This window comes from Erpetoichthys calabaricus, chromosome 2 (genome assembly GCF_900747795.2).
Source record: "Erpetoichthys calabaricus chromosome 2, fErpCal1.3, whole genome shotgun sequence".
Taxonomy (NCBI): domain Eukaryota; kingdom Metazoa; phylum Chordata; class Cladistia; order Polypteriformes; family Polypteridae; genus Erpetoichthys; species Erpetoichthys calabaricus.
Window position 1 is genome coordinate 107008782 of NC_041395.2, and position 26695 is coordinate 107035476.

Genomic DNA, 26695 nt, shown 5'->3' on the forward strand with positions numbered 1-26695 from the left:
ATGTATACTGTATATATATACACTGCTCAAACAAATTAAAGGAACACCTTGTAATCAGAGTATAGCATCAAGTCAATAAAACTTCTGGGCTATTGATCTGGTCAGTTAAGTACCAGAGGGGGTTGTTAATCAGTTTCAGCTGCTTTGGTGTTAATGAAATTAACAACAGGTGCACTAGAGGGGCAACAATGAGACGACCCCCAAAACAGAAATGGTTTAACAGGTGGAGGCCACTGATATTTTTCCCTCCTCATCTGTTTTTTAACTAGTTTTGCATTTGGTTATAGTCCATGTCACTACTGGTAGCACGAGGCGATACTTGGACCCTACAGAGGTTGCACAAGTAGTCCAACTTCCCCAGGATGGCACATCAATATGTGCCATTGCCAGAAGGTTTGCTGTGTCTCCCAGCACAGTCTCAAGGGTATGGTGGAGATTCCAGAAGATAGTCAGTTACTCTAGGAGAGCTGGACAGGGCTGTAGAAGGTCATTAACCCATCAGCAGGACCGGTATCTGCTCCTTTTGGCAAGAAGGAACATGATAAGCACTGCCAGAGCCCCACAAAATGATCTCCAGCAGGCCACTGGTGTGAATGCCTCTGACCAAACAATCAGAATCACACTACATGAGGGTGGCCTGAGGGCCCAGCGTCCTATAGTGGGCCTTGTGCTCACTGCCTGGCACCATGGAGCTTGATTGGCATTTGGCATAGAATACCAGAATTGGCAGGTCCACCACTGGTGCCCTGTGCTTTTCACAGATGAGAACAGGTTCACCCTGAGCACATGTGACAGACGTGGAAGGGTCTGGAGAAGCTGTCTCATTTAAGGATTATTGTCAGTGAGAAACGACCAGGGTCAAAACAGGGAGATTATAAAATAGTCATGCTGTTATGAATTGGTTCATTATTCATTTTTAGTGTTTTTCTACATCAACTTACAAGGTTGAGCATTCATTTGGGGCTTTTGTGAACCCTAGTTTTTGAATCTTCAATTAGTTTTGTTGTTATGAATTATTTTGTACCAGTTGTCGCCAGCTTGGCAAATTATGATCTTCCTGTCATTAAGGCAGCTCCTGTGTCATTAGAAGCATGTCCTCTGAGGTCGTGACCCACATTAATAATGCATTGTGTTTAAAAGGTCACTCATGGGTTTACAGATTCCAAAAACCCTTTTGATGCTCAGCTCTGTGATTTGTTATTCTCTCTGCTTAGTTTCAACACTTGATGGTGATTTTTATATTGCTTAGATTTTTTGGTTCTCATTTTCACTTTGACACGGTGTGGTAAATGTTATGAGTTTCACCCTTTTCTGACCTTGACAAAGCTTCTTCTCCTGGTTTTCCTAAAAAAAAACAAACAAAAAAATACTGTTTGCTTCTTGGTTGCCTGTGCACCGATAGTAAGCTAAGAGTAAGAAGTTAATGAGGAGTGAAATGGAAAACAAAAGATCCATCCGTCCATCCTCTTCTGCTTACCCGAGATCGGGTCGTGGGGGCAGCAGCTTGAGCAGAGATGCCCAGACTTCCCTCTCCCCGGCCACTTCTTCTAGCTCTTCCGGGAGAATCCCGAGGCGTTCCCAGGCCAGCGGGGAGACATAGTCCCTCCAGCGTGTCCTGGGTCTTCCCCGGGGCCTCCTCCTGGTTAGACGTGCCCGGAACACCTCACCAGGGAGGCGTCCAGGAGGCATCCTGATCAGATGCCCGAGCCACCTCATCTGACTCCTCTCAATGCGGAGGAGCAGCGGCTCTACTCTGAGCCCCTCCCGGATGACTGAGCTTCTCACCCTATCTTTAAGGGAGAGCCCAGACAACCTGCGGAGGAAACTCATTTCAGCCGCTTGTATTCGCAATCTCATTCTTTCGGTCACTACCCATAGCTCATGACCATAGGTGAGGGTAGGAACGTAGATCGACTGGTAAATTGAGAGCTTTGCCTTATGGCTCAGCTCCTTTTTCACCACGACAGACCGATGCAGAGCCTGCATCACTGCGGACGCCGCACCGATCTGCCTGTCGATCTCCTGCTCCATTCTTCCCTCACTTGTGAACAAAACCCAGAGATACTTGAACTCCTCCACTTGGGGCAGGATCTCGTTCCCAACCCTGAGAGGGCACTCCACCCTTTTCCGGCTGAGGACCATGGTCTCGGATTTGGAGGTGCTGATTCCCATCCCAACCGCTTCACACTCAGCTGTGAACTGTTCCAGAGAGAGCTGAAGATCACGACCTGATGAAGCAAACAGGACAACATCATCTGCAAAAAGCAGTGACCCAATCCTGAGTCCACCAAACCGGACCCCCTCAACGCCCTGGCTGCGCCTAGAAATTCTGTCCATAAAAATTATGAACAGAATCGGTGACAAAGGGCAGCCCTGGCGAAGTCCAACTCTCACTGGAAACGGGTTCGACTTACTGCCGGCAATGCGGATCAAGCTCTGACACCGGTTGTACAGGGACTGAACAGCCCATATCAGGGGGTCCAGTACCCCATACTCCTGGAGCACCCCCCACAGGATTCCCCAAGGGACACGGTCAAACGCCTTTTCCAAGTCCACAAAACACATGTAGACTGGTTGGGCAAACTCCCATGCACCCTCCAGGACCCTGCTAAGGGTGTCAAGCTGGTCCACTGTTCTGCGACCAGGACGAAACCACACTGTTCCTCCTGAATCCAAGGTTCGACTATCTGACGGACCCTCCTCTCCAGGACCCCCGAATAGACTTTTCCAGGGAGGCGGAGGAGTGTGATCCCTCTGTAGTTGGAACACACCCTCCGGTCCCCCTTCTTAAAGAGGGGGACCACCACCCCGGTCTGCCAATCCAGAGGCACTGTCCCCGATGTCCATGCAATGTTGTAGAGGCGTGTCAACCAAGACAGTCCTACAACATCCAGAGCCTTGAGGAACTCCGGGCGTATCTCATCCACCCCCGGGCCCTGCCACCAAGGAGTTTTTTGACCACCTCGGTGACCTCAGTCCCAGAGATGGGGGAGTCCACCTCCAGGTCCCCAGGCTCTGCTTCCTCATTGGAAGGCATGGTAGTGGGATTGAGGAGGTCTTCAAAGTACTCCCCCCACCGACCCACAACGTCCTGAGTCGAGGTCAGCAGTGCACCATCTCCACCATATACAGTGTTGACACTGCACTGCTTCCCCCTCCCGTGACGCTGGATGGTGGACCAGAATCTCCTTGAAGCTGCCCGAAAGTCGTTCTCCATGGCCTCCCCAAACTCCTCCTACGCCCGAGTTTTTGCCTCAGCGACCACTGAATCCGCATTCTGCTTGGCCTGCCGGTACCTATTAGCTGCCTCCAGAGTCCCACAGGACAAAAGGGTCCTGTAGGACTCATTCTTCAGCTTGACGGCATCCCTCACCGCTGGTGTCCACCAACGGGTTCAGGGATTGCCACCACAACAGGCATCGACCACCTTACGGCCTCAACAATAGAGACACGGAACATGGCCCATTCAGACTCAATGTCCCCCACATCCCTCGGGACATGGTCAAAGTTGTGCTGGAGGTGGGAGTTGAAGCTACTTCTGACAGGGGACTCTGCCAGATGTTCACAGCAGACCCTCACAACACGTTTGGGCCTACCAGGCCTGACCGGCATCCTCCCCCACCATCGAAGCCAACTCACCACCAGGTGGTGATCAGTTGACAGCTCTGCCCCTCTGTTCACCCGAGTGTCCAAGACATGTGGCCACAAGTTCAACGACACGACCACAAAGTCGATCATCGAACTGAGGCCTAGGGTGTCCTGGTGAAAAGTGCACATATGAACACCCCTATGCTTGAACATGGTGTTCGTTATGGACAATCCGTGACAAGCACATAAGTCCAATAACAAAACACCACTCGGGTTCAGATTGGTTGGGCCATTCCTCCCAATCACGCCCTTCCAGGTCTCACTGTCATTGCCCACGTAAGCATTGAAGTCTCCCAGCAGTAACAAGAGAGTCCCCAGAAGGTATGCCCTCTAGCACCTCCTCCAGGGAATCCAAAAAGGGTGGGTACTCCAAACTGCTGTTCGGTGCATACGCACAAACAACAGTTAGGACCCATCCCCCCACCCGAAGGTGGAGAGAGGTTACCCTCTTGTCCACCGGGGTAAACCCCAATGAACAGGCTCCAAGTTGGGGGGCAATATGCCCACACCCACTCTGCGCCTCTCACCGGGGGCAACTCCAGAGTGGTACGGAGTCCAGCCCCTCTCAAGGAGATTGGTTCCAGAGTCCAAACTCTGTGTCGAGGTGAGCCCAACTATATCTAGCCGGAACCTCTCGACCTCGTGCACTAGCTCAGGCTCCTTCCCCTTCAGAGAGGTGACATTCCACGTCCCAAGAGCCAGCTTCTGTAGCCAAGGATCGGACCACCAAGGTCCCCACCTTCGGCCACCACCCAACTCACACTGCTCCCGACCTCCTTGGCCCCTCCCATAGGTGGTGAGCCCATGAGAAAAAAAAAAAAAACAAAACAAAAGGTGAAAACCAGTAATCAATCCTAATGCTAATTCTAATGAAATGGTGGGTATACACCGAGGAATAATGCATAGCAAAACCATCACTTATTTATAGTGTCACTTTCATGACATCACAAGCACAACGTCCGGGGTCATGTGACACATTTCAATGGCATTGGAAAAACAAAATGAAGATGGTAACAAAAGTAAGCTTTACCAAAGTTTACCAAATAGCAAAAAAAAAAAAATCTTTAGGTCAAAAAACCATAATATACACAAAAACATACACATAAATAGTGTTTAATGCTACTCTGGATGGCACCATGAAGTACAGGCAACCCAAGGAAAGTAAAGTGCCCCAGGCCATTTAAATGAAGTAAAGGAGTCAGAGATCGAGTAAAAATTTGGCTGCAACATTTTGAAGGTTTTTTTTAAAGATAACAGGTGCCAACTGGGGAATTCATTTCCAAACGTTGTGTAAATAAGGCGTACTATCTGTCTGTGTCAAGTGAGTTCAGCGTTAGAAGGTTTGCTGTAAGAGAAAAAGAGTGGCAAGAAATGACATAGTATGGAATATGAAAGGTGAAAATGGGTTGGCGTTTTGATGTTGGCAACATTTTATAAACACTGCTGTTTACAAGTAGGTGCTCCATGTTACTGAACATTTGAGATTCATGTCACTTGCATTCCAAACTTATTTTCAACATAATACCTGAGCACATGGTGTCCAGTTGTGGCAAAACAGCAGCTAAGAGGAGGACCCTAAATTTCAAGGCTTCATTTTGCAACTCACTGGGAGACCCTGAGCAGGTCACTTACCCTCTCATTACTCCCACAGTGGACACATAAAAATTATTACATTCAACCTGTAAAACAAGAAGCTATAAAGAGACAATGGCCCAAAAATAAATGTGTTTTTTGAAAGACAGAACTTAATGCTTGTGTATAAAGATCCAATGTTGTGAAAGAAAAAAAAGACATTAAATTAGAAAAAAAAAACATACTTAAAAAAATACATGCTTCAAATATGGCTGCATGCAAATAAAATAATACATCAGTATTAAAGAATTGAAAACTGGCTCAGACAATGACCATCTAGTATAAACGTGTCACACTTCACCCAGAGTCTGCATCTGCCAAAGAAATGTGCACCTCAGCTAAAAGTTCTCAGGTGTTGCTTCCCAATCACCATCCTCCCCAAGATTTACAGAAGACAGTTTGCCTTTAAGGGCTTCTACTAGAGAACTTTGCTGCAAGTGTCTCTGAGAACGTCTTGTTGGAAGCGAGGTTGAAATGCTCTGCCGGCTGACGCCTCGAACTGAAGTATAGTCTGGCTCAGGTGGTAAGAGATGGACTGGATCACAGGGTTCACTGTCTGGCAGCTCACTTTTTGGGATGGATGTACTTTCTTTGTGAAAGTGTGAGCCTGGGTGAGGTAGAGTCCCTTCTTGAAAGAGACCAACAAGATCTGATGGAGCTGCTACCTGAGAACATTCAACTGAAACATTAGTAGCTTCTGCCTTTATATGTCCATTTGCAAAGAATGGAGTGTCATCATGGGAGAGACTGGGAAAGTCATTCGGATGATCTCCTTGAAATGGGATGGTCCGAGTAGACGGAAAGGCTACTCCCTGTTGGTCTATAACTGAACCGCGACACTTCCCCTCTTCAAATGTGCCATCTCCTTCACTTGGAGCATTGATCTTGTTAACAGTGCTTAGAGATTTGGTGACCAGCCTCTCAGTGCCCTGCTCCCGATTCCCGTCACGGATGGGTAGTACTGTGCCGGCAATCCCTTTTGGTGGTGGAAGCTTCCCTGCAGGTTTCTTCAGTGATAGCATCTGTAGTTTATGAGTCTTTTCTCTCTGCTGCTCTGACTTCTGCTGATGCCGGGGGACTGACTGACCAACAGAGAATGTACTTCTCAGGGGGGTAATTTCAGACATCTCCTCAGGATGAGGTTTGGTAGACCTGGGAAAAGGAGAAAGCAGCTACAGTTAGAACTGTTCACAAAACAAGTATAGCAAATAAACCGAGTTTAAGGACTGACAAAACCCAAAACACAAGACAGTTTTGCATTCCCTGTAGTCTGGTTGTATTTATTTATTTATAAAACACCTTTCGCAACTGAGTCACAAAGCGTTGTACGCCATAGAAAACAATTAAAACACACAGTGGCAAACAAAAAAAAATAAAAGAAAATTAAAATAACATTTCAACAAATGAACATAAAATGAAAGAGTCAAAAAAGGCTACCCATAAGCTAGCCTAAAAATGTGCCTCTCCAACTATTTTTTAAATGTATCAGTACCCTGTAAAGCACAAGGCTATTCCACCATTTTGGCGCGATGGACTGAAAAGCCCGATACTCCCAGGTCTTTAGCCGAGTGCATGGAACAATAAGATGGTTAGATGACCAAAGTGGGGGACTGGTAGTATAATGTAAAAAATCTGAAATATATTGCGGTGTTTCACCATGCAGAGCTCTATAGGTGATTACGTAAATTTATAATGGATCTAAATTCCACCGTAATGTGAGACCACTTACTGGAACTGGTTAACAATCTAGCTGCAGCATTCTGAATAGACTGAAGACACAGCAGTGACATCTTGTTTAAACATGTAAATAAAGAATTACAGTAATCAAGATGTGAGCAAATTAAAGAATGCATTGAAGTCTCCATTTGAGCCTTCAAAACTATTGTTCTTAGCTTTGATGACAAAAACAAGATCGAGATAAGGACCTAATATGAGTATCAAAGGTCAAACATAACATCTAGGTTCCAAACACAAGATTTAAAGTTGGGTGAAACAGCTGATAACCTGAAACTGATCTCTTCTGTAAATTTAACAGGGCAATAATTAAAACCTCAGTTTTTTAAGAATTGAGCTATAAAAAAATTAATAGCTAGCCTTTTATTAATTTCACTCAGGCATTCAATCACGGCAGATAACTTAAGGAGGTGTTGTGGTTTAAAGGAGCATGAAAGTTGAAAATAGTCAGCATACATGTCATATGAAATATCTTTAAAAGAACTTTAAATTCAAGCTAAAGGAACAATATACAACGAAAGTAACACTGGGCCAAGACCAGATCCCTACGGCACTCCACATGACAAGGACACTGGGGCTGACATGTACTCACCCTTGCTAACTGAGAAACACCTTTCTGCCAAATAAGAAGTGAACCTAAGACCCAGAGATACCCACACGATGCTTTAACCTCTTAATTACAAATGTATGGTTTACAGTATTGAATGCTGTTCTCAGCTCCAAAAGTACAAGGATGGAACACTCCCCCGCATCACTAGCCATCAGGAGGTCATTAGCCACCTTGAAAAGTGCTGCTTCTGTGAAACGTTGTTTCCTAGAACCCATCTGAAATGGATCTAAAATTTCATATTTATTAAGAAAAGCAGCCAGCGGTGATTCGACTACCTTTTCTAAAATTTTCACTAGGAATGGGATTTTAGAGATAGGCCTTAGATTATTAAAATCCAAAGTATTAAGATTTGTTTTATTCAATAAAGGCTGCTCAATAGCACACTTGCAATAAGTTAGAACAAACCCAGTGAGGAAAGAAGAATTTATCATGGCAACCAAATTTGGGCCAATCAAGTGAAGAACTCATAAAAATAGAGAAGTTGGAAGAATATCTAACACACAAGGTGGAGGATTTAAATTCTTGATTAAAGTAAGTGGACTGCCAAAAGATACCAAGGAAAAGGAATTCAGACTGAAAGAGCAAGGGGGCTCAGCCTGCACAAAGTTTGGAAAAGAAGAGATATTTGATCGAATGGAAGTAACTTTATTAACAAAATAGTTGAGAATATTGTCACAATCAATTATTTGAAAAAACAGGAACATTAACAGAGACAGGAGAAACAATATTAGACATAGTGTCAAACAAAACTTTGAATTTAAGTGTGATATTTGATATTAATTGCGCAAGATACAAAGCCCTAGCATCCCTCACTGTGTTATTATAAGTGCAACACAAATCTTTTAAATAATGAAAGGTAAACTTCCAATTTAGAGACCCTCCATAAATGTTTGATCTTTCGACAGTGGTGCCTAGCACTACGAATAAATTGATTTAGCCAGGGCAAAGTTTTACCAACCCGACTACAACTTGATTTACAAGGTGCCACCGAGTTCAGTATATCAGTACATTGCTGATTAAAAGAGTACACCAATGCCTCAGCATTGTCATCCCCATCAAAGTCTTTTGAGCTATCAAACAGAGTACAAAACTGAGCTACCACAACATGATTGATAGCTTGTGTACGAGTAGGTTGTCTAATAGGTACAGGATCAACAGAATATAGCACATCAAACAAAATACATTTATGGTCACTAAAAATAAGATCATTAAAATTAATACAATCAATACTAATACCCCCGTGACCCTGTGTTAGGATATAGCGGGTTGGAAAATGACTGACTGACTGACTGAATATTAATACCGTAAGTAAAGACAAGATAAAGTGTTTTCTCTGCAATATGTGTAGGACCAGAAACATGCTGGTCCCAGTAGTTTTATGTTTTCATTCTTGAAACATATTTCTGTTACATTTCTGCATTTTTTTAAATTGGGTATCTTAATGTATTAGTAGAGATAAGTGAAATGGCCAGCAGGTACAGAAAGAGAGTCAGGCCTGTTGACTCCCATGTAGATTCCTCATTTGTTCAATATAGATATCCCATTTGGATCATTCATATAAACGTGCCATGCTTTGATGAGAATGTTTTTCTGTCTGCTTTTTCATTAATTGCCTACTTAGATGCCATTTGGCTTGGTTCTTTTTAACCTGAACCCATAGTCCTTCTTCTTCTTCTTCTTCTTCCTGTTGCTCCTGTTAAGGGTTGCCACAGCAGATCATCTTCTTCCATATCTTTGTCCTCTGTATCTTGCTCTGTTACACCCATCACCTGCATGTCCTCCCTCACCACATCCATAAACCTTCGCTTAGGCCTTCCTCTTTTCCTCTTCACTGGCAGCTCTATTCTTAGCATCCTTCTCCCAATATACCCAGCATTTCTCCTCTGCATATGTCTAAAGCAATGCAATCTCGCTTCTCTGACTTTGTCTCCCAACTGTCCAACTTGAGCTGACCCTCTAATGTAATCATTTCTAATCCTATCCACCCTTGTCACACCCAGTGCAAATCTTAGCATCTTTAACTCTGCTACCTCCAGCTCTGTCTCCTGCTTTCTGGTCAGTGCCACTGTCTCCAACCCATATAACATAGCTGGTCTAACTACTGTTCTGTAGACCTTCACTTTCACTCTTGCTGATACCCGTCTGTCACAAATTACTCCTGACACTCTTCTCCACCCATTCCACCCTGCCTGCACTCTCTTTTTCACCTCTCTTCCACAATCCCCATTACTCTGTACTGTTGATCCCAAGTATTTAAACTCATCCACCTTTGCCAACTCTACTCCCTGCATCCTCACCATTCCACTGACCTCCCTCTCATTTACACACATGTATTCTGTCTTGTTCCTACTGACCTTCATCCCTCTCCTCTCTAGATAATATCTCCACCTCTCCAGGGTCTCCTCAACGTGCTCCCTACTATAGCTACAGATCACAATGTCATCAGCAAACATCAAAGTCCACTGGGACTCTTGTCTAATCTCGTCTGTCAACCTGTCCATCACCATTGCAAATATGAAATGGCTCAGAGCTGATCCCTGATGTAATCCCACCTCCAACTTGAATGCATCTGTCACTCCTACCGCAGACCTCATCACTGTCACACTTCCCTCGTACATATCCTGTACAACTCTTACGTATTTCTCTGCCACTCCAGACTTACTGTTCCTTCAGAATAATCCCTACCCCATTTCTCCTCCCATCCACACCATGATAAAACAATTTGAATCCACCTCCAATCCACCTGGCCTTACTCCCCTTTCATTTAGTCTCTTGCGCGCACAATATATCAACCTTCCTTCTCTCCATTATATCTGCTAACTCTCTCCCCTTACCAGTCATACTGCCAACATTCAAAGTTCCTACTCTCAGTTCCACTCTCTTTACTTTCCTCCTCTCCTCCTGCCTCCAAACACGTCTCCCCCCTCTTCTTCTCCTTCTTCTTCGGCCAACAGTAGCCCAATTTCTGCCAGCACCCTGTTGGCGGTCGTTGTTAACCCGGGGCTCGACCTATCCGGTATGGAAATTTGTATTGTTGTCCGCATATCGATTTGGCAAAATTTTACACCAGATGCCCTTCCTGACGTAACCCTCCCCATTTATCCGGGCTTGGGACCGTCTCAAAGAAACACACTGGTTTGTGCATCCCCTGTGGCTGGGTTAACCTGTACCCAGAGTCCAACACTAGCTATTATTACCTTCGTTCTAGAGCAGTAGCAGACAGTTCTCCCTCTGGTAATTTCTCAATGCTGGATGTCCGTGTGACAGGTTTTCTATCTTCTACCTCTAAACCTTCCAGTTTGTCCCCCATGCTGGAAGTATTGGTGTTGCTAAAAAAAAAAAAATAGACAATAACCATCTATATATATATATATATACACACACACACACACACACACACCCCTCCAAGATGATACTGCATGATAAAAGAGGGGCCTCATGTATAACAAACAAAACTAGATATGTGCTTACACACAAAAAAATTCAGATACATAAAACTGCATAAGCAAAGTCCTACATTATTTCCCTGTATAAATCCCAATCAACGTGAATTGTAACTCCTCCCAGAATTTTGCATATTTGAAAATGCAAATCTATATAAACAGCCCCTTCCATCAGAGGCATGACCATGGGGAGGCTGGGGTGGGCACTGCCCCCCCCCCCACCCAGAGACAAGCCGTGCCCCCCCCTGCGAAATGCTCTGTCTGTCCAATGAAATCTCTGGAGAAGAATAACATTTGATTTTCAAAACTGAGTTGCTTTCCAATCGGCCCGTTTGAATTTGGGGCGTATCCGTCAGAGCCTCCTCCACTAGATAGGCACTGTGTTGCTCACAGTTCACTTTGTCGCACATTTTGCAGCACGTTTTGAACCTGTTGATTGCATTCTTTATTTAAACAGTGTATACGTTCCATTCTTCTTTTATTTTCTGGTTGGTAACACCAAAGGCTATGCATAGGTGGCTTATTAAAAAGCAGACATCTTCAACTTCTGTCCTTCCGCAAGCTGCTGGCTCCATGGTTGAACCCAGCACCGCTGCTACCAACATGGAGCACAGCACACCCACGTCAGGAACTGAAACTCCAAAAGATGTAGATAAGCCTACACAATCCTCCAGCTCTGCGCCCGTGTCGGGTACTCCAAACCTCTGCCTTCAACAAAATATACAATCTAGTCTGCCTGACTTAAATATGGATAGCCCATCCCAGCCCATTTTAATTAATTATCCCAAGCGCGCATTCGGAAAGACACTCAGATGTTTTAGTGCAAGCTGGTATCAGTCTCGACCATGGCTTGAATATTCTGTTGTCCATGATGGCACCTTTTGCTTTGCCTGCCACAAATTTAGTGTTTCCAATTCGGACCGCGAGGACATATTCACCAAACACGGCTACACTAATTGGAAAAAAGCTCTAGAAAAAGACGGTGGCGGCTTCCACAAACACGCGTCTAGTATCCCGCACGTCTTTCTCTACTTTGAACCACATTCTCACTCCACTCTGCTGAATAATGCTGCATTCAAGGAAGAGAAATTTAGTCATTCTGGCACATGAGAAAAACATCACAGAAAATCTAGACATGAATGAATTTATTTCAGAATTTGCCAAGAGTAACTGCAGACTGGTCCTGTAGATAATATCCAGGTTAAACACTGGAAACTGATGTCCTATAGCCTCCCATGACCACAATAAGCCACGTTTCTGTTTTTGCTCTCATATGTTGTATACATTTGACTTTATTGATATTTACCTTGTAGATGTAGTTCTATATTTGTTCACAAAAAATGATAATACAAGTTCCATTGCCTCTGTTAATTTTATTGAACAATAGGTTATGATTTATGCCACAATTTTTGCTTTTATACGAGTATGTTATATAAAACTATGTTGTTATTATTATTTGACCCCCCCTACAAAAATGGGGATGGATGGATGGATGGATGGATATTTTTTGCCCCCCCAGACAAGCCAAATGCCCACCCACACATGATGTTCTGGTCACACCTCTGCCTTCCATTCAGTGTTTTATTAAAAGAAAAAGGCAAAAGCACATGCAAAAAAAGAAGAATTTCAGCGAATGCAAAATGGAGGTCTTGCTCAGTGAAGTGGAGGCAAGGAAAAATGTACTATTTGGTAGCTTATGCAATGGTATAAGCAACAAAAGGAAACTGATTGAGTGGCACAGCGTGGCAGAGGCACTGAAAAGTTCAAGTTCAGAAAGTTGCATGGTGCCTGAACTAAAAAAGAAGTGGTCAATTATTAGTCGATGTGAAAAGGAGAGTCACAGCCCACCATCTGGGTATCAACGCTACTGAAGGAGGTAGTGGAATTCTGCTAGCCAGCATTTTACCAGCAGGTTATGGGGAGTTTTAATTGTTATTTTTTTTCTTACCATCATCCATACTCATGTAAATAATTAGCATGTTTAATACGACAAACAAGCAGGAAGATCATGCGGTATTACTGTTTATTTTGTTTCAAACAATATTACAAAAAGTGACCCCCGTGCTGAGGACGTGACCCCAGACGGTGATGGTGCTGCTGTGTTGAGCACATCTTCAGGTGCTGGCTGCACACACACCTGTGACTCGGAAAACGTAGGGCAACCATCTGGCTGTGTATTGATGGACACTGTTCTGGAGTCAAAAATGCAATAGTGGATGCTGTAAGAGATGTGGCAAATGAACTAAGGAATATAAGGGCTGTACTATGTGGTATTGACCACAAATTAAATGAATTGGTTAAAAAATAAAGGCTTCATTTGATTACCTGCTAATTACATTCAAACAAAGTTGTAATGCTATCTGATTTGGCTGATCAATTTGTGGGCCAGGGTCAGTTTCCTCATATAGCATCTCTTCAGGTAAGTCAAACCATGATTGTGTGGCACATTGTGCAGCATGTTACATGCTTACACAATGCAACACACTTTCTGTGGACTATAGAGAAGCACTCCACCAGCCTTATCCAGGCAGTGCCAACAGCGCTTAAGCTGCCCTATAGTATGTTCTACCACTGCCCGAGCCCGAGAGTGGAGGTCATTATAACGTCGCTCTTGTTCAGTTAGTGGGTTAATGAGTGGGGTGAGAAGCCACAGCTTCAGCAATGTGTGTGCAGTCGATGGCTCCAAATACCTTGCCATTTGCTGCAAATTGCACTTTGATGTTTGCCAATTCAACCACAGTATAAGGAAATCTTATATATATATATATGGATGACAAGCAGATAATAGTATGGGACAATGTTTTATAAGATCCCATATTTCTACACAGAAATATCTGTTGTGATCATATATTCTTATTCCAACACAGTTATCCAGTTCAGGGTTGTGGGGTGCCAATGTCACACTAGGTGCAAGCCTGAACTACTCCTGTAACGGGTACTAGTTTGTCGCAGGGCACACTCACTTAAACTTGCCCAATTTAAGATCTCCAATTAACCTAACATTTCTATTACATGAATGTGAAGGAAAACCTTACAAAGACATGGGGATAACTCAGCCAAGACAGTGCTTAGGCTAGGATTCATGCCTAGAAATCTAGAGCAGTGAGAAAGCAGTGCTAACTATTGCCCCACCACATTAGATTTCAGTTCATAGAAAAGCACTAACATGAATAGTTGTTATATAGTGAATTACTCTACCTTCTCTTCAGTCTCTGCTTGGTCATTTCTGGCTTTTTTATGCCAGGGAGGAAAGACGAAGGTTGCAGGGCTGGCTTGGTCTCAAGCGCATCTGTTTGGGATGTGCAAATGTTGTTAACATCAGAAGCTGAAAAAAGATAAAGGATTAAAATCTGTTACTAAATTCCTGCAATCCACAGTTGGCTGTTCTGATAGGGCTATGCAGATGTGATGGTTACTAAAGTCGAGCTGATACAGAAGTGAAGGTCAAAGTAGTCGTGTTTGAAATTTCCATGTAGGGCAGTTTGTTTATAGTGTTATTTCCTCTTCATATGGCTGCCTATTAGTCCACATCCTCTATGCAGGTTTACCTTTTTGGATGGTGTTCTGTGGTGCCTTCATCACACTCGATTCTGGTGAACGAGCTTCTGTAGTGAGGTATTTCACAGACAGCTGTGACATTGGTACTCGTGATGCATGATTCACTGGTACAGCTTCAGTCATTAGTGAGGACTGGGAAAGGAAAGCAGCACTAGATATTGGCCACTCCTGGGTGACATTCATATGTTGACCTTGGGTAGGTAGTCTACAGAGGACAAAGACAGGAGAGTTAGCTGTCAGTTGTTCAACTAACAGAAGTACACACCAATATACTGTATGAACAAAAATTGAACATAGTGTTTTGATCAGCATAGTTCATCAATGTGTATTTATGTTTCTAAAACATTGTTAACACGTGTAGATACTAGTGTAGAGCTAACTAGCAGTTTTCAGGTATCTTCAATCATCTGTTAACTTACTGTAAATTTTACTAGCTTCCAACTGTCCAAGAAGTTTCAGCTTTACATGTGCATTCATTTACAAAACCCACTTATTCTAATTTGGTTCTAGCAAAACAGCACTTATCCTAGGACAGGGGTGGCGAACTCCAGGCCTGGAGTGCCGCAGTGGCTACAGGTTTTCATTCTAACCCTTTTTCTAATCAGTGACCAGTTTTCACTGCTAATTAACATTTCACCATCACTTTAATAGCCCTGTTAGAAGAGTTCTGCCCTCTGAATTAATTCCTTTCTTCATTAAATGACAGCCAAGCAGAAATGATGACCAGCTAAACTGGGGCTTCAAACTCCAACCAATTTCACTCCAATCACTTTCTTAATGAGAAGCCAATTCTTGATGTTAATTAAACCCGTTATTTAATTCCATGGCTTTTTTCTGCTCTCATTCTGCCACAGCACACATTTCGAAAACTGTTGTGTTTCTGTTCTTTCTAAGAGCACCGTCAAAATGTTTTGGTGACCTGAAAGATCAACCTTACCAAGACCATCACCTCTCCTTAATTTCAGATATTGTGTAATGGGCACAGGGGAGCCGGTCATGTGGTGGCTTGTTTTGTGTCTCATGATTGTTTGGCTGCTAATTAAAGAAAATGAAACAACTATGGGGCCTGAGTCAAGTTAATTAAAAGAAGTAATCAGCAGCAAAAACTGGTCACTAATTAAGAAGATGGTAAGAATGAAAACCTGCAGCCACCCCGTCCTAGGAGACATTAGGTGCAAGACAATAAGCAAACATGCACAGGGTGAAACACCCATGCTCACTCATACAAGGTCAATGAATAATTTTAGAATGTGGAAGAAAGAGTGGAGAACATGCAGAATGAAAAAACATGAGGAAGAATGGTAACTACAAGCTCCATGCAGGCAATGATGGAGCAAAGGGATGTGAGATTGGCAGCACTAACAACAGCATCACCGTGTCTTATTTTTTTTTCATAATTATTAGTACTCCTATTATTTCAACGCGTTGTTCCTGAATACTGGTTTGAAACCCGAAACCATTTGCTTTCTATGAGGAGTTTTATTGTTTTGTCTGCATGGACAGTCCTGAGGGTACTTGGGTCTTCCTTCCATATCTCAAAGACATGAGGTTTACATTAACAAAACACTCTTGACTGGCCCAGAGTGAGTGAGTGCATGAGTATCTTACTGTGGAGTAGTGCCATGTCTAGTATTATTTTTAATGGATTTACACATTTTAGACAATGTCTGTCTGCCTATATGTTTCAGGATGGGAGACTGTGGGAAAGATAACTGTAAAACAAATCACTCTACCTGGAACAGTTATTAGCACTGTAAAATGCTAGAAGAAAACTGATTTTGAGCAAAATGACTCCAGCAGATTTTTTTTCTACAAACTTTCGCCCCCTTCTCGCTTCGCTCGCCAACCCCCGTACTTGGTTTTCCGGATACACACTTTTAAGATTGTTTTTTCTTTGAATTGTTGCTATTTCATTAGTTTCACTTTTATTTCAGAACTTCTGTAAAAACAATATTTGTAATCTTGCGAGTCCCAATATGCTGAATCTTTTTAATGAGGTCAGGATAGGTTTCTCTGTTTGGAATTTCAGCATAGACAAAACGATCTACATCATCAGCATTTAATAATTTTTTTTTTCAAAGTAACAAAGTAAGTAGAGTTCTGCATTGGACTCCTGTCTGTAAAGTCATGCTATTTTCCTCTCACAGTTCCAAAAGTACATGGGTTTACCAAGGTGATACCCCAGCTTTTGTCTAGGTTTTTGTACAGGAGCTAGACAGAACATTTTTGACTCCTGGGGTAAATTTAGGTCTTTAAATAAGCAGACAGATAAATATATATACATTAACAAAGTAACCAATAAATGCATGTGCGGTAAACTCCATTTTTGAAATTCTCAAGATTCTTTATTTGTCACATGCATAGTTATACAGGACAACACGCAGTGAAATGCATCCTGATCCGCTTATCAAAAACTGTGCAAAGTTAGAAGAATATCAGTTAGATTAACAAAAAGTCATAGATCGAAAGATAACAGTATAGTAGAACATAATAAATAAGTAAAATTATGTGAATAAAGTAGAATTAAGTGTTAAGGTGCAATAGTGTAGTAATTATTGTGCAAAACCAAAGTTAGACTGGTGCATAGTTAAATGAGGCAGTTTGTTTGTTTGCGCTACTGCGATCTTTACTTTTTTATATTTTCTAATTTTCCTACTTCCATCCATCCATCCATCCATTTTCTCACCCGCTGAATCCGAACACAGGGTCACGGGGGTCTGCTGGAGCCAATCCCAGCCAACACAGGGCACAAGGCAGGAAACAATCCTGGGCAGGGTGCCAACCCACCGCAGATTTTCCTGCTTTCATATCCTTTAACTTTCTCCACATGTGTATAGCGCCAACGTTTTTTTTTTTTTTTTTTTTGAGCCTTTCTAATTTCCCTGGTTTCATAATCTCTAACCTGCTCTGCATGTGTTTAGCGCAACATGAAGTTCTACTTTGTCATTTTACTCACTGTCATTTATTTAAGAGCCGGATTGGACATGCTTTTTTTTCAATTCCTCTTGTTCCGGGCTGAAAATTACTTTCCTTATTTTCTGAATTTGCACCTCGATTATTCTTTTTTGCTCTTTTTTCTGTCCAACGCATTTGAGTCTCTTTTCTCAGCGCTTTTCTTTCTTCTTCATTTAATCGTCAATGTTTCATTTCTACCCTATTCATTGCATTTCTACCATATTGACCTTATACAATTTATATGCACTGAGCCCTGGAGCTGTGTGTGCTGCATGACTGCCTTTACACTACTGATTTTTTTTTTTTTTTGATATTGCTTGTAAGTAGGGTGTATCTTGCAAGACTCTCGTTCTATGTTCCTGTGAGACATACCGTGGCAGGTCTCTTTCGTCTCGCGGGTCTTTAAATTATCTTCAGAGAAAAATCACGTATCGTAGACTATCAGGACAGGGGACAGGATTTCTTTTTATACTAGAGAGATATAAATACATAAACTGTAGATCTTTACAGTGAAAGTATTATGATGGGGCCAAAATTTCAAAATCACAGCTTTAGGCAGAAAAAGGCACATGCTACACATATTTTTTTATTAAGTATATTATATAATATTGCAGTTTAAAAAATGAAAGTGTATGACTCCACTCCTTTGTCTTTTTACAATAAACAGATACCTCTTGTTGATATTCTATACTCTTTCTTTTTTGCTAACTAATTTGTTTGACAAACTCTTATAATTGTTTAAACATGTTAAGGAGGACTTAACCAGGAATATGTGATAGCCTAAAAAAATTAAATGTTTTAATATTTGCAGAGAATAAAGACAACTTTCAGTATGATGTCTGTTTTGCTAATAGTCTTCTTCTAATGAATTTGAAAGTAATACATACTGTATTTATACCAGCATTTCCTAATCTGCTTGAATCTATTTGTTCTTAATACTGTGATAATGTTTTAGCTTGTGTTCAATGCCCTGAGATGGAGATATAAATAAACTGCTAGTGAACACAGCTTTTCTGGATGCAATGATTGAGCAGTGTATGCCTCTGCAACCTGCTACACTGAGGGGGCCAACATGATTGATTTGAATATAAAAGATGTATTTGTTGTGCAAACACCAAACAGTTCAGAGCAGCTTACCTGGCAATATTACAAGATTGCTTTTCTTATAATGGGCACTGATCCCAACCCTACTCATTTTGTTGTTTCATTTCTTTAATGCTCCTTCAGATGTAGAGCAAGTTCAGAGGGAAAAAGAACCCCTGGTGCTGTGATAGATGAGCCCTCTCTAGACAGTGCAGATTCACACTTACCTACTCTCTGGGAATACAGCACTGGGAGGTTTCAGGAGTGACGCAGATCTTCCTGTAAAATCAGACACACTCCGCTCTGTTATTATCAGGTAAGGTGCAAAGGTGGTTCACTGGCTGTACATTATATTGACTCTGAGAAAAGCTGCAATGAGCTCGATAGTAAGTTCTGATTCAACACTTAGCCTACCGACAAAACCAAAGCCACAAAAACAGCTAGCTAAAACACAGTTTAGATGTTTCACATTACTTCAAAAGTCATTTCATTTTTTACTCTTGCTCTTACTAAGGCTAAAATGTCAGAGATCCTACCTCTTTTCAGTGTTGGTTGTAATGACATTAGCTGATCTGCAGTCCCTGTCTCAAGCTTAGCATCAAAAGGTAGGGGATGCTGTCTCAGGGGGGACACTCTCTCTCTGGCTGGTGGGACAAGGAAATTCTGCTGCTGGACAGAGGTCATCGGGAGCAGCTGTCGTTGCAGAGGCATCTGCTTAACCAGGGACATAGACTGATGCCTACAACAGATCCGGCTACACCATTCAAACTCTTCAAACAGGAAACCAGAAAGATACAATCAGGTAAGTGGCCATTAAGAACAGATGAATGAAAAAATGAAGAGAAAGTGTAGGAGGATAAAAAAATCAGAAAGGACAGCAAAGACAAGAATGAACAAAGCAATGAAGGGTGCCAGACTGAGAAGTGATGAAGTGGCACAACAAAAGTGGCTCCGTATATAGCAGGTGCACTTACCGCCATGTGTGGCACAGTTCGGCTGGACAGAAAGATGTTGGGTGATATCAGCTCGTCCACTGCAGTACCTGAGTGGACTGTTGTCAGGAGAACTTGTCTTGCCTTTTTTTAAAAAAAGAAAATGCAATATAAGCCACATTCACAGCATTAAGTGCTGCCACAACATACCTCTTCCAAGCAGGCTGAAAGTTTAGGATAATGATATCTAGAGGTTGCAAGATAGCAAAATACCTGGGTGTATGTGAATGTGTGTGCTAGGAACTGATTGTTGCTGTCTGAGTAAGATTGAAAGGGAGTTGGGATTGACAGAATGCAAAAGAGCTTTCTAAAAGGAAAGGCAAGCTTTGGTCAGAATGAGCTATGGTCAGAAGCCAGGAAGTCAAATCAAACCGAACTAATCAAAGGAACAAAGTGAGAAACTAAGTCAGAGAATGAGCAGAGTTTTTGGGAGCCAAACTAATCAACAGAAGATTTCTATAGCCAAAAATAAAGTTCACCACATACAAGATTCTTTTGTGCATTTATTCCAAAATGAGGATGAAGTGAACCTCACGTTGCTGGCTTAAATAGTTTCCGTGTGGTGATGTCACATATTGCATTGACAGTAATCACATTTCCAACCAGCAAAAGCAAAGGGCAAATAATTACCTTTGAAACTTGCAAAAACAACTACAAAATGCCAGTGTGAATGATTCAAAAATACTTAAAAAAAAGGCAATGAGATGAAATGAATTTAGAAAACAATAAAAAAGTCAAAAATTAAAAAAAAACTTTTTGTGAAAACACTAACAACAAATATAAGGAACTCACAACAATTTATAAGCAATTAAGTCAAGTGACAGGACAGAAACATTCACACCACTTAGTGAAGATGACAAATGCACCTTGATATGCCACCAAGGAGTGACTATGATATCTCTGTTTGGTGCACAATCACAATTCATTTCACACGCTCACATACTAAAAGTTTCTGGCTCACTTTCTGCCTCAGTGAGAAATTCCTTAATCTGCCTCTGTTACATGTGTCAGAAAATTGATGAATATGTTTACTGCTTTTAAAATGTCTTTAATTATTATTATTATTATTATTCTCTCATGAGTGCCATTTTTTAAAATGTAATTTAAAAAAAATTATCTGTTTACTACAAAGATGGAGACATGGACTGTGAAAATGCATTTACATTTATTTATTTGGCCAACGCATTTATCGAAAGAGACTTACAACATTTGAGATACAATTGGTTACATTTATTTTCTTTTCCAATTGGAGCACAGGCAGGTGAAGTGACTTACTCAGGGTCACACAGTGTCTGTAGCTGGATTTGAACCCCCAACCTCTGGGTTTGAAGTCCAAATCCTTAACCACTGTGACACACATACACAACAATGTGAATAGTTGCATCTATAGTATTAATTCCTATATAACTAATTGAACATTATTAATGATTGTTGGGAAGTATGATCTTTTGTGCTACTGCTGCACCACTCACAGAGTGGTATGTTAGAGAACAGCAGCAGTAACCAGTTCTCTATAATGAGCTACTCCATTGTTGGGTACACAAACATGTGTGCGCACTCTCCTAGTATGTTCAATTAGAGTAGCCAATCAATTTTACCAGCATGTCTTTTGATGTGGTAGGGTACTACAGTACCTAGACATATTCCGGGTATAACCCATCACAGGGAGAAAAAGAAAAACACTGCAAATGGCAGAACCTTATTACAAACCATATTTCAACATTTTTCTGTTTTGCTTGTTGATTCAGGGAGTCTTAAGTCACAAATAAATAATCTGTTATGTCTCAGCAGTGTCGATGTGTTCCATGTTGGACAGACATGCAAGTAAGAATTTCACTGTACTCTGTACACATGATAGTACTACTACCACAACAACAACAACTACGACTGCTGCTATAGCATAAATTTTACATTTAATCATATTTTGTGCCTTAAAAATAGAATTTGCCATAGAAAGGTGCTTTACAAAATAAAGGATATTGGTATGTTTAACCACAAACCATTTCAACCTTCACAAATATTTCCTAAAAATAGAATTTGCCATAGAAAGGTGCTTTACAAAATAAAGGATGTTAGTATGTTTAACCGCAAACCATTTCAACCTTCACAAATATTTCCTGTGTTATATGAGACACTTGTCTTATACATCACTTGTAATTTTTTTTAACTTCAACTATTACACACACAGAAAAGGCCTACAAGATGCTTATCAAATAAAAGGTAATTATGTACCTGGAGAGCTGAGCACTCCACCCCCACGCAGATATGCAGCTGTGACTGCCTCCAGGTACGAGGTCTGTTATGACAAAATGAAGAGCACAGAGTAAACAAACAGGCACTGGAGCAAAGAGAAATAAGCAACAGAAAGTGAGACAGGGCAAACGGTCTGCTACCCAGCAGATATCCAGAAAATGAAATGATACATATACCATATATGCAAGCAAAACAGCAACCACTGGAACTAACAGCATGACAGGATGGAAATAGAGCTCTTCCAAAATACTAAAAGGTACCGATAAAGTCAAAATGCACATCATGTACTTAAGGAGATCTGTGGATATTAACAGAAAGTGTATTCAAGACAGAAGCCATGAAGTACGTCTTCACTGAGAGGGTCATGAATATCTGGAACAAACTACCAAGTTATCAACTGTAGTTCAAGAAGAGGCTTTTCTAAAATTTTGAATGTAGCATTGTGACAACTCACCTGTTTTCTGACAATTTAAACTCAATGAACAAAATTTTCTCTTTTCTTTTGTATTTTCTTCTTTATCTTGTGTTCCTTAGACAGGACACATACGTCAGTCTGTATCATTTTACCTTCAGAGCATGTTGCACTTTGCTAAGCAGGGTTTTGCAAGAAAATCTTAGGATAGGGTTTTAGAAGTAGGGGGTACACCATTATCTTTTACTAGAGTTTTCGGAACCCATCCTTCTAAATAAATGTTTTCCTATTACTGAGCAAAATTTGACTCCATCTGTTCAAATCTCACCCAAAACAGTAGCTTGTGTTGAAAGTTTTGCAAAGCTGCTGTTCTTAGAGACACATTAACTTAACTAGCAGTTGCTAAGGCTAAAGTGATCTTAGCAACTGTGTTTATGCTACCACGTAAGCTCCTTATCATCTCTTCAGCCTTGATGATGCCTTCTCCATTTATTTTATTGTCTCCTTTCATCCATTTGCCCACGCCTGCAGTCATTGGCCCTTTATTTTCAGTTCCATCTGATTTGTAAAATAGCTACTTCATATCACATATATACTTGGAACAGATTTGCATGAGAATTTAATAGTAAAAATGTAACAGAATTCTTACAAAATCTGTCAAGTGTTATAGTTTTCAGTTGGCTTTAGCTGTTTTCCATAGACTCTAGATGTTTTTTGGATGTTTGTCTGGGTGGACATTTGGGTGTCTATTCCATATCCATGCCCAGTATCATTCCAAGATTACTGAAGAAAATCGTTACCTTTTGCATGAGTCTTATTCAGTACTTGAGATCTTGCTGAACAATGGGATACATCACAGGAGATATTACACAAAGTGGGACAAATGTCAGTTGGGAAAGATAATTATCCATAGGACATCATTGTGCTTTAAAAGAGCCTCTTCTGGTGTCTGTTAGATTTGTTCACCTGTGACTTGATCTGTATAATCCACGAGGAAAATAAAATGACTCCATAAACAAGATACTCAAGCAGGAGATAAAGACATGATCAGAACCAAAGCCCTTACTATGTAAGTATAAAACATCTTTCCAAACTATGTCTGCTGAGGTACACAACAATGTGGTCAATGCTCAAGTCTGGCAACAGCAGTCTCTCATTTTGCTTTTGCATATGTCATTTTGACACCATGATCCTTCACGTTCATATCAGCAATTAAAGTATAAATTAAGCACAAGTGTGAAAGCCCCTACCCATCTCTAGCAGAGTGGGTACATTTTTAGTTATTGTTTAAAATAACTTATCATTTGCTTTCCTATCTATAGATATATTTCACAGATACCACACAGAGGTTCACGGTCCTTGAGGCTTATCCTCCAATTAGCTGTGAACTAGTGATGGGAACTCCGGCTCTTTTCAAAGCTTCGGCTCTTTTGGATCGGCTCCCTTTAAAGAGCCGGCTCTTACGGCTCCTGAATGGCTCTTCGTTTAGTATCACTTGGATGCTTATATTTTAGCCTAATTAAGCAATTATGAATGGTTTGTGTATACGCAATTTCTTATTCATTGTTTTCAGACATTACGTATTTTTATGCATTTTTCCACAGCAAACAAATTAAATAAAGGCCAAACTCAACAACAACAACACAACATTATGACTCTTTGAATAAAAGTTTTTAGGCCAGGTTGACATTCAGAAATGCCAGATGCCTCAGCTTAGATGGGCTGATGCGATTTCTCCTCTCCGTGATTATTTGTCCTGTTTTTGAGAAGACTCTTTCTGAGGGGACAGATGTAGCGACAATGCAAAGTCTTCTTACCATTACCTTAACCAGGTGTGGGTAGACTGCAGCCTTGGCCTCCCACCAGCTCAGTGGGTCTTCAGCTCTTTGGATGAGGGGCTTCTCAAGATAGGACCTCAACTCCAGCATAGCATCAGCTGTGGGATTTCTCCTTGCAGTGTCTCCTGTTGCTCTTTCGTCAAACAGCCTCCACACAGCAGAAGCTTGTGGTTCCTGTGAACATGCCCCTGCTCCAATTTCTTCCTCTTGGCCCTCTGATGGAGGAGCAGACAGGCTTCTGGGGTTGCATCTTGCTGCTGCTGCACTTATTCTTTGAAATGCCTCATCCACAGCTCTGTTGTCATTAAATGCTACCTTTTTTCCAGAGCAGTGGTTTCTGAAAGCATAGTGTTGTACTCCATCCTTAGATATATAGTTATGGAATAATTGTTTGGGACAAAGTTTTTCTGCTAGGGAGAACATACATGGGGTTTAAGGCCTGTACAAAAGTTGTAAATCTTCTGTCCTCCACAATGGAAAATGGTTGAAAGTCGCTAGCTATCATTTTAGCCAGCTCCTCATCGACACTTATTTGTTTGTTTGGCGTCATTTGTTTTGGAATAAATGTGCTTATTTTGGTTTGAACTGAAGACCGTGTTATACCTGCAGTTTTTGGTAAGACAGTGGATGCTGCAGCAGAAGTACTTGGCTCTTTTCCAGGGTCAGTGGATGGCAGGAGAGATGGCACGCTCTCCTCCAGTTGCACGGATGGGTGGGTGGTTCTTATATGTCTGTGCAGGTTTGTTGTTGACCCTGCCCTAATGGATATTTTCATATTACAAATTCTGCACTTAGCTTTGCAGTCTCCAATATCACTGAAATGCAGCCAGATGCTGCTTCTTTTTCGGCTTTCACTCATTTCTTCACTCTTCTTTTTTTCTTCACGATGCGCTTACATTTAAATCTGGTTCCTCGTCTGTCGCAGCGACAGGTACACCGAGCGACAGTGTCGCTCGGTGTACCTGGCCTGTACCAACACTCGCTGTCTTCGGAATGTCTGCCCCCCCTTCCTTCTTTCATATAATGGTACGATCCTAGTCCGATGTGTTGTTCGTGAACTAGCCGGCATTATGAGCCAATGTTCTGTGTGCCCACATAAGTAAAGTCCCGCTCCTGCCAAATGGATTTTCAGCAGAGCTGAGCAGGAGCCGCTGAAGCTTTGGCTCTGCTCGACGGGCATCGGCTCCTCTCGTTCGCTTCAAAGCATCGGCTCTTAGAGCCGGCTCGTTCGCGAACGACACATCACTACTGTGAACCACCCAATCTCACTGAAATTGCAGAGGTGGTGAACCAGTTTTTGGGGTGGGGGGGAGGATGGAGTGGCTGCAGGGATCTGGCATCATCCCAACTGACTGGAAAACGGGACTTGTAGTCCCTATCTGGAAAAGGAAGGGTGATAGCCTGGATTGCAGCAACTACAGGGTGATAACACTGCTCTTGGTGCCGGATAAGGTCCTTGCTAGGGTCTTCCTCAATAGGATCCGTGATCACTTGCTCACCTACCAGTGACCGGAACAGTCTGGTTTTACACCTAAGAAGTCTTCCATCGACCGCATCCTGGCACTGAGGGTTATCATGCAGCGCAAACGCGAATATCGGCAGAGTTTGCCCTGTGGGACATCCTGAGGGTTTCGTGGGATCCCCTCAAGGTTGCTGCATATCATGGCCGGCCTGTACACTGGTATTGTGAGTGCTGTGCAGAGTGGAGGCAGAACCTCTGTGTTTTTCCCAGTTGATTCTGGGTTTCATCAGGGGTGTGTTCTTGCTCCTACTCTGTTCAATGCTTGTATGGACTGGGTGTTGTGCAAGGTCGTGGGGTCCAGTGGCTGTGGGGCATCTGTTGGTGAACAAAAATTCATGGATCTTGACTTTGTTGACGATGCTGTGATCTTCGTGGAGTCAATGGAGGCTCTGATCGGGTGCTCGAGTGACTGAGTGAGAAGTCTGAGTGTCTGAGCTTACGAGTGTCCTGGATAAAAACCAAGATTCAGGTCTTTAATGACCTCTTGGCCACAGCCATCAGCAGTGGGTCTGTTTGTAGAGAGAGTGTCAACCTTGTCCAGTGGTTTACTTTCCTTGGCAGTGACATTCATATCTCTGGTGACTCTTCCAATTAAGTCAGTAGACGGATTGGGAGAGCATGGGGGGTCATGAGGTTGCTGGAAAGGGGTGTGTGGTGCTCCCGATATCTATGCAAAAGGACGAAGGTCCAAGTCTTTAGAGTCCTGGTGCTTCCTGTCTTGCTATATGGTTGCGAGACATGGACACTATCCAGTGACCTGAGACAAAGATTGGACTCCTTTTGTACTGTGTCTCTCCAGAAAATCCTCGGGTACTGCTGGTTTGACTTCATGTCGAATGAGCAGTTGCTCATGGAGTCCCGAATGGGGCACATTACCTGCATTGTGAGGGAGCATCAGTTACGGCACTACGGCCATGTGGCGCGTTTCCCCGAGGGTGATCCACCTCGTAAGATCCTCATTGTTAGGGACCCGAGTGGCAGGACCAGGCCAAGGGGTCACCCACGTAACACCGGG

The 26695-nt window shown here is 42.2% G+C and overlaps 1 protein-coding gene across 2 annotated transcripts in view; it reads right to left on the minus strand.

Moving 5' to 3' along the window:
- Nucleotides 1-5482: 5482 nt before the first annotated feature.
- agbl2 (AGBL carboxypeptidase 2) overlaps nucleotides 5483-26695 on the minus strand; it is a 51321-nt gene continuing 30108 nt past the window's right edge. For both annotated transcript variants that reach the window (XM_028794277.2, XM_051922427.1), the window contains 8 exons: nucleotides 21888-21951; nucleotides 19638-19739; nucleotides 19200-19433; nucleotides 18891-18942; nucleotides 14616-14830; nucleotides 14266-14392; nucleotides 10822-10953; nucleotides 5483-6432 (listed from right to left, as the gene is read on the minus strand). In XM_028794277.2, the coding sequence (XP_028650110.2) occupies nucleotides 5619-6432; nucleotides 10822-10953; nucleotides 14266-14392; nucleotides 14616-14830; nucleotides 18891-18942; nucleotides 19200-19433; nucleotides 19638-19739; nucleotides 21888-21951 (1740 nt within the window). In that variant the 3' untranslated portion in view covers nucleotides 5483-5618. The remainder of the gene's footprint in view (nucleotides 6433-10821; nucleotides 10954-14265; nucleotides 14393-14615; nucleotides 14831-18890; nucleotides 18943-19199; nucleotides 19434-19637; nucleotides 19740-21887; nucleotides 21952-26695) is intronic.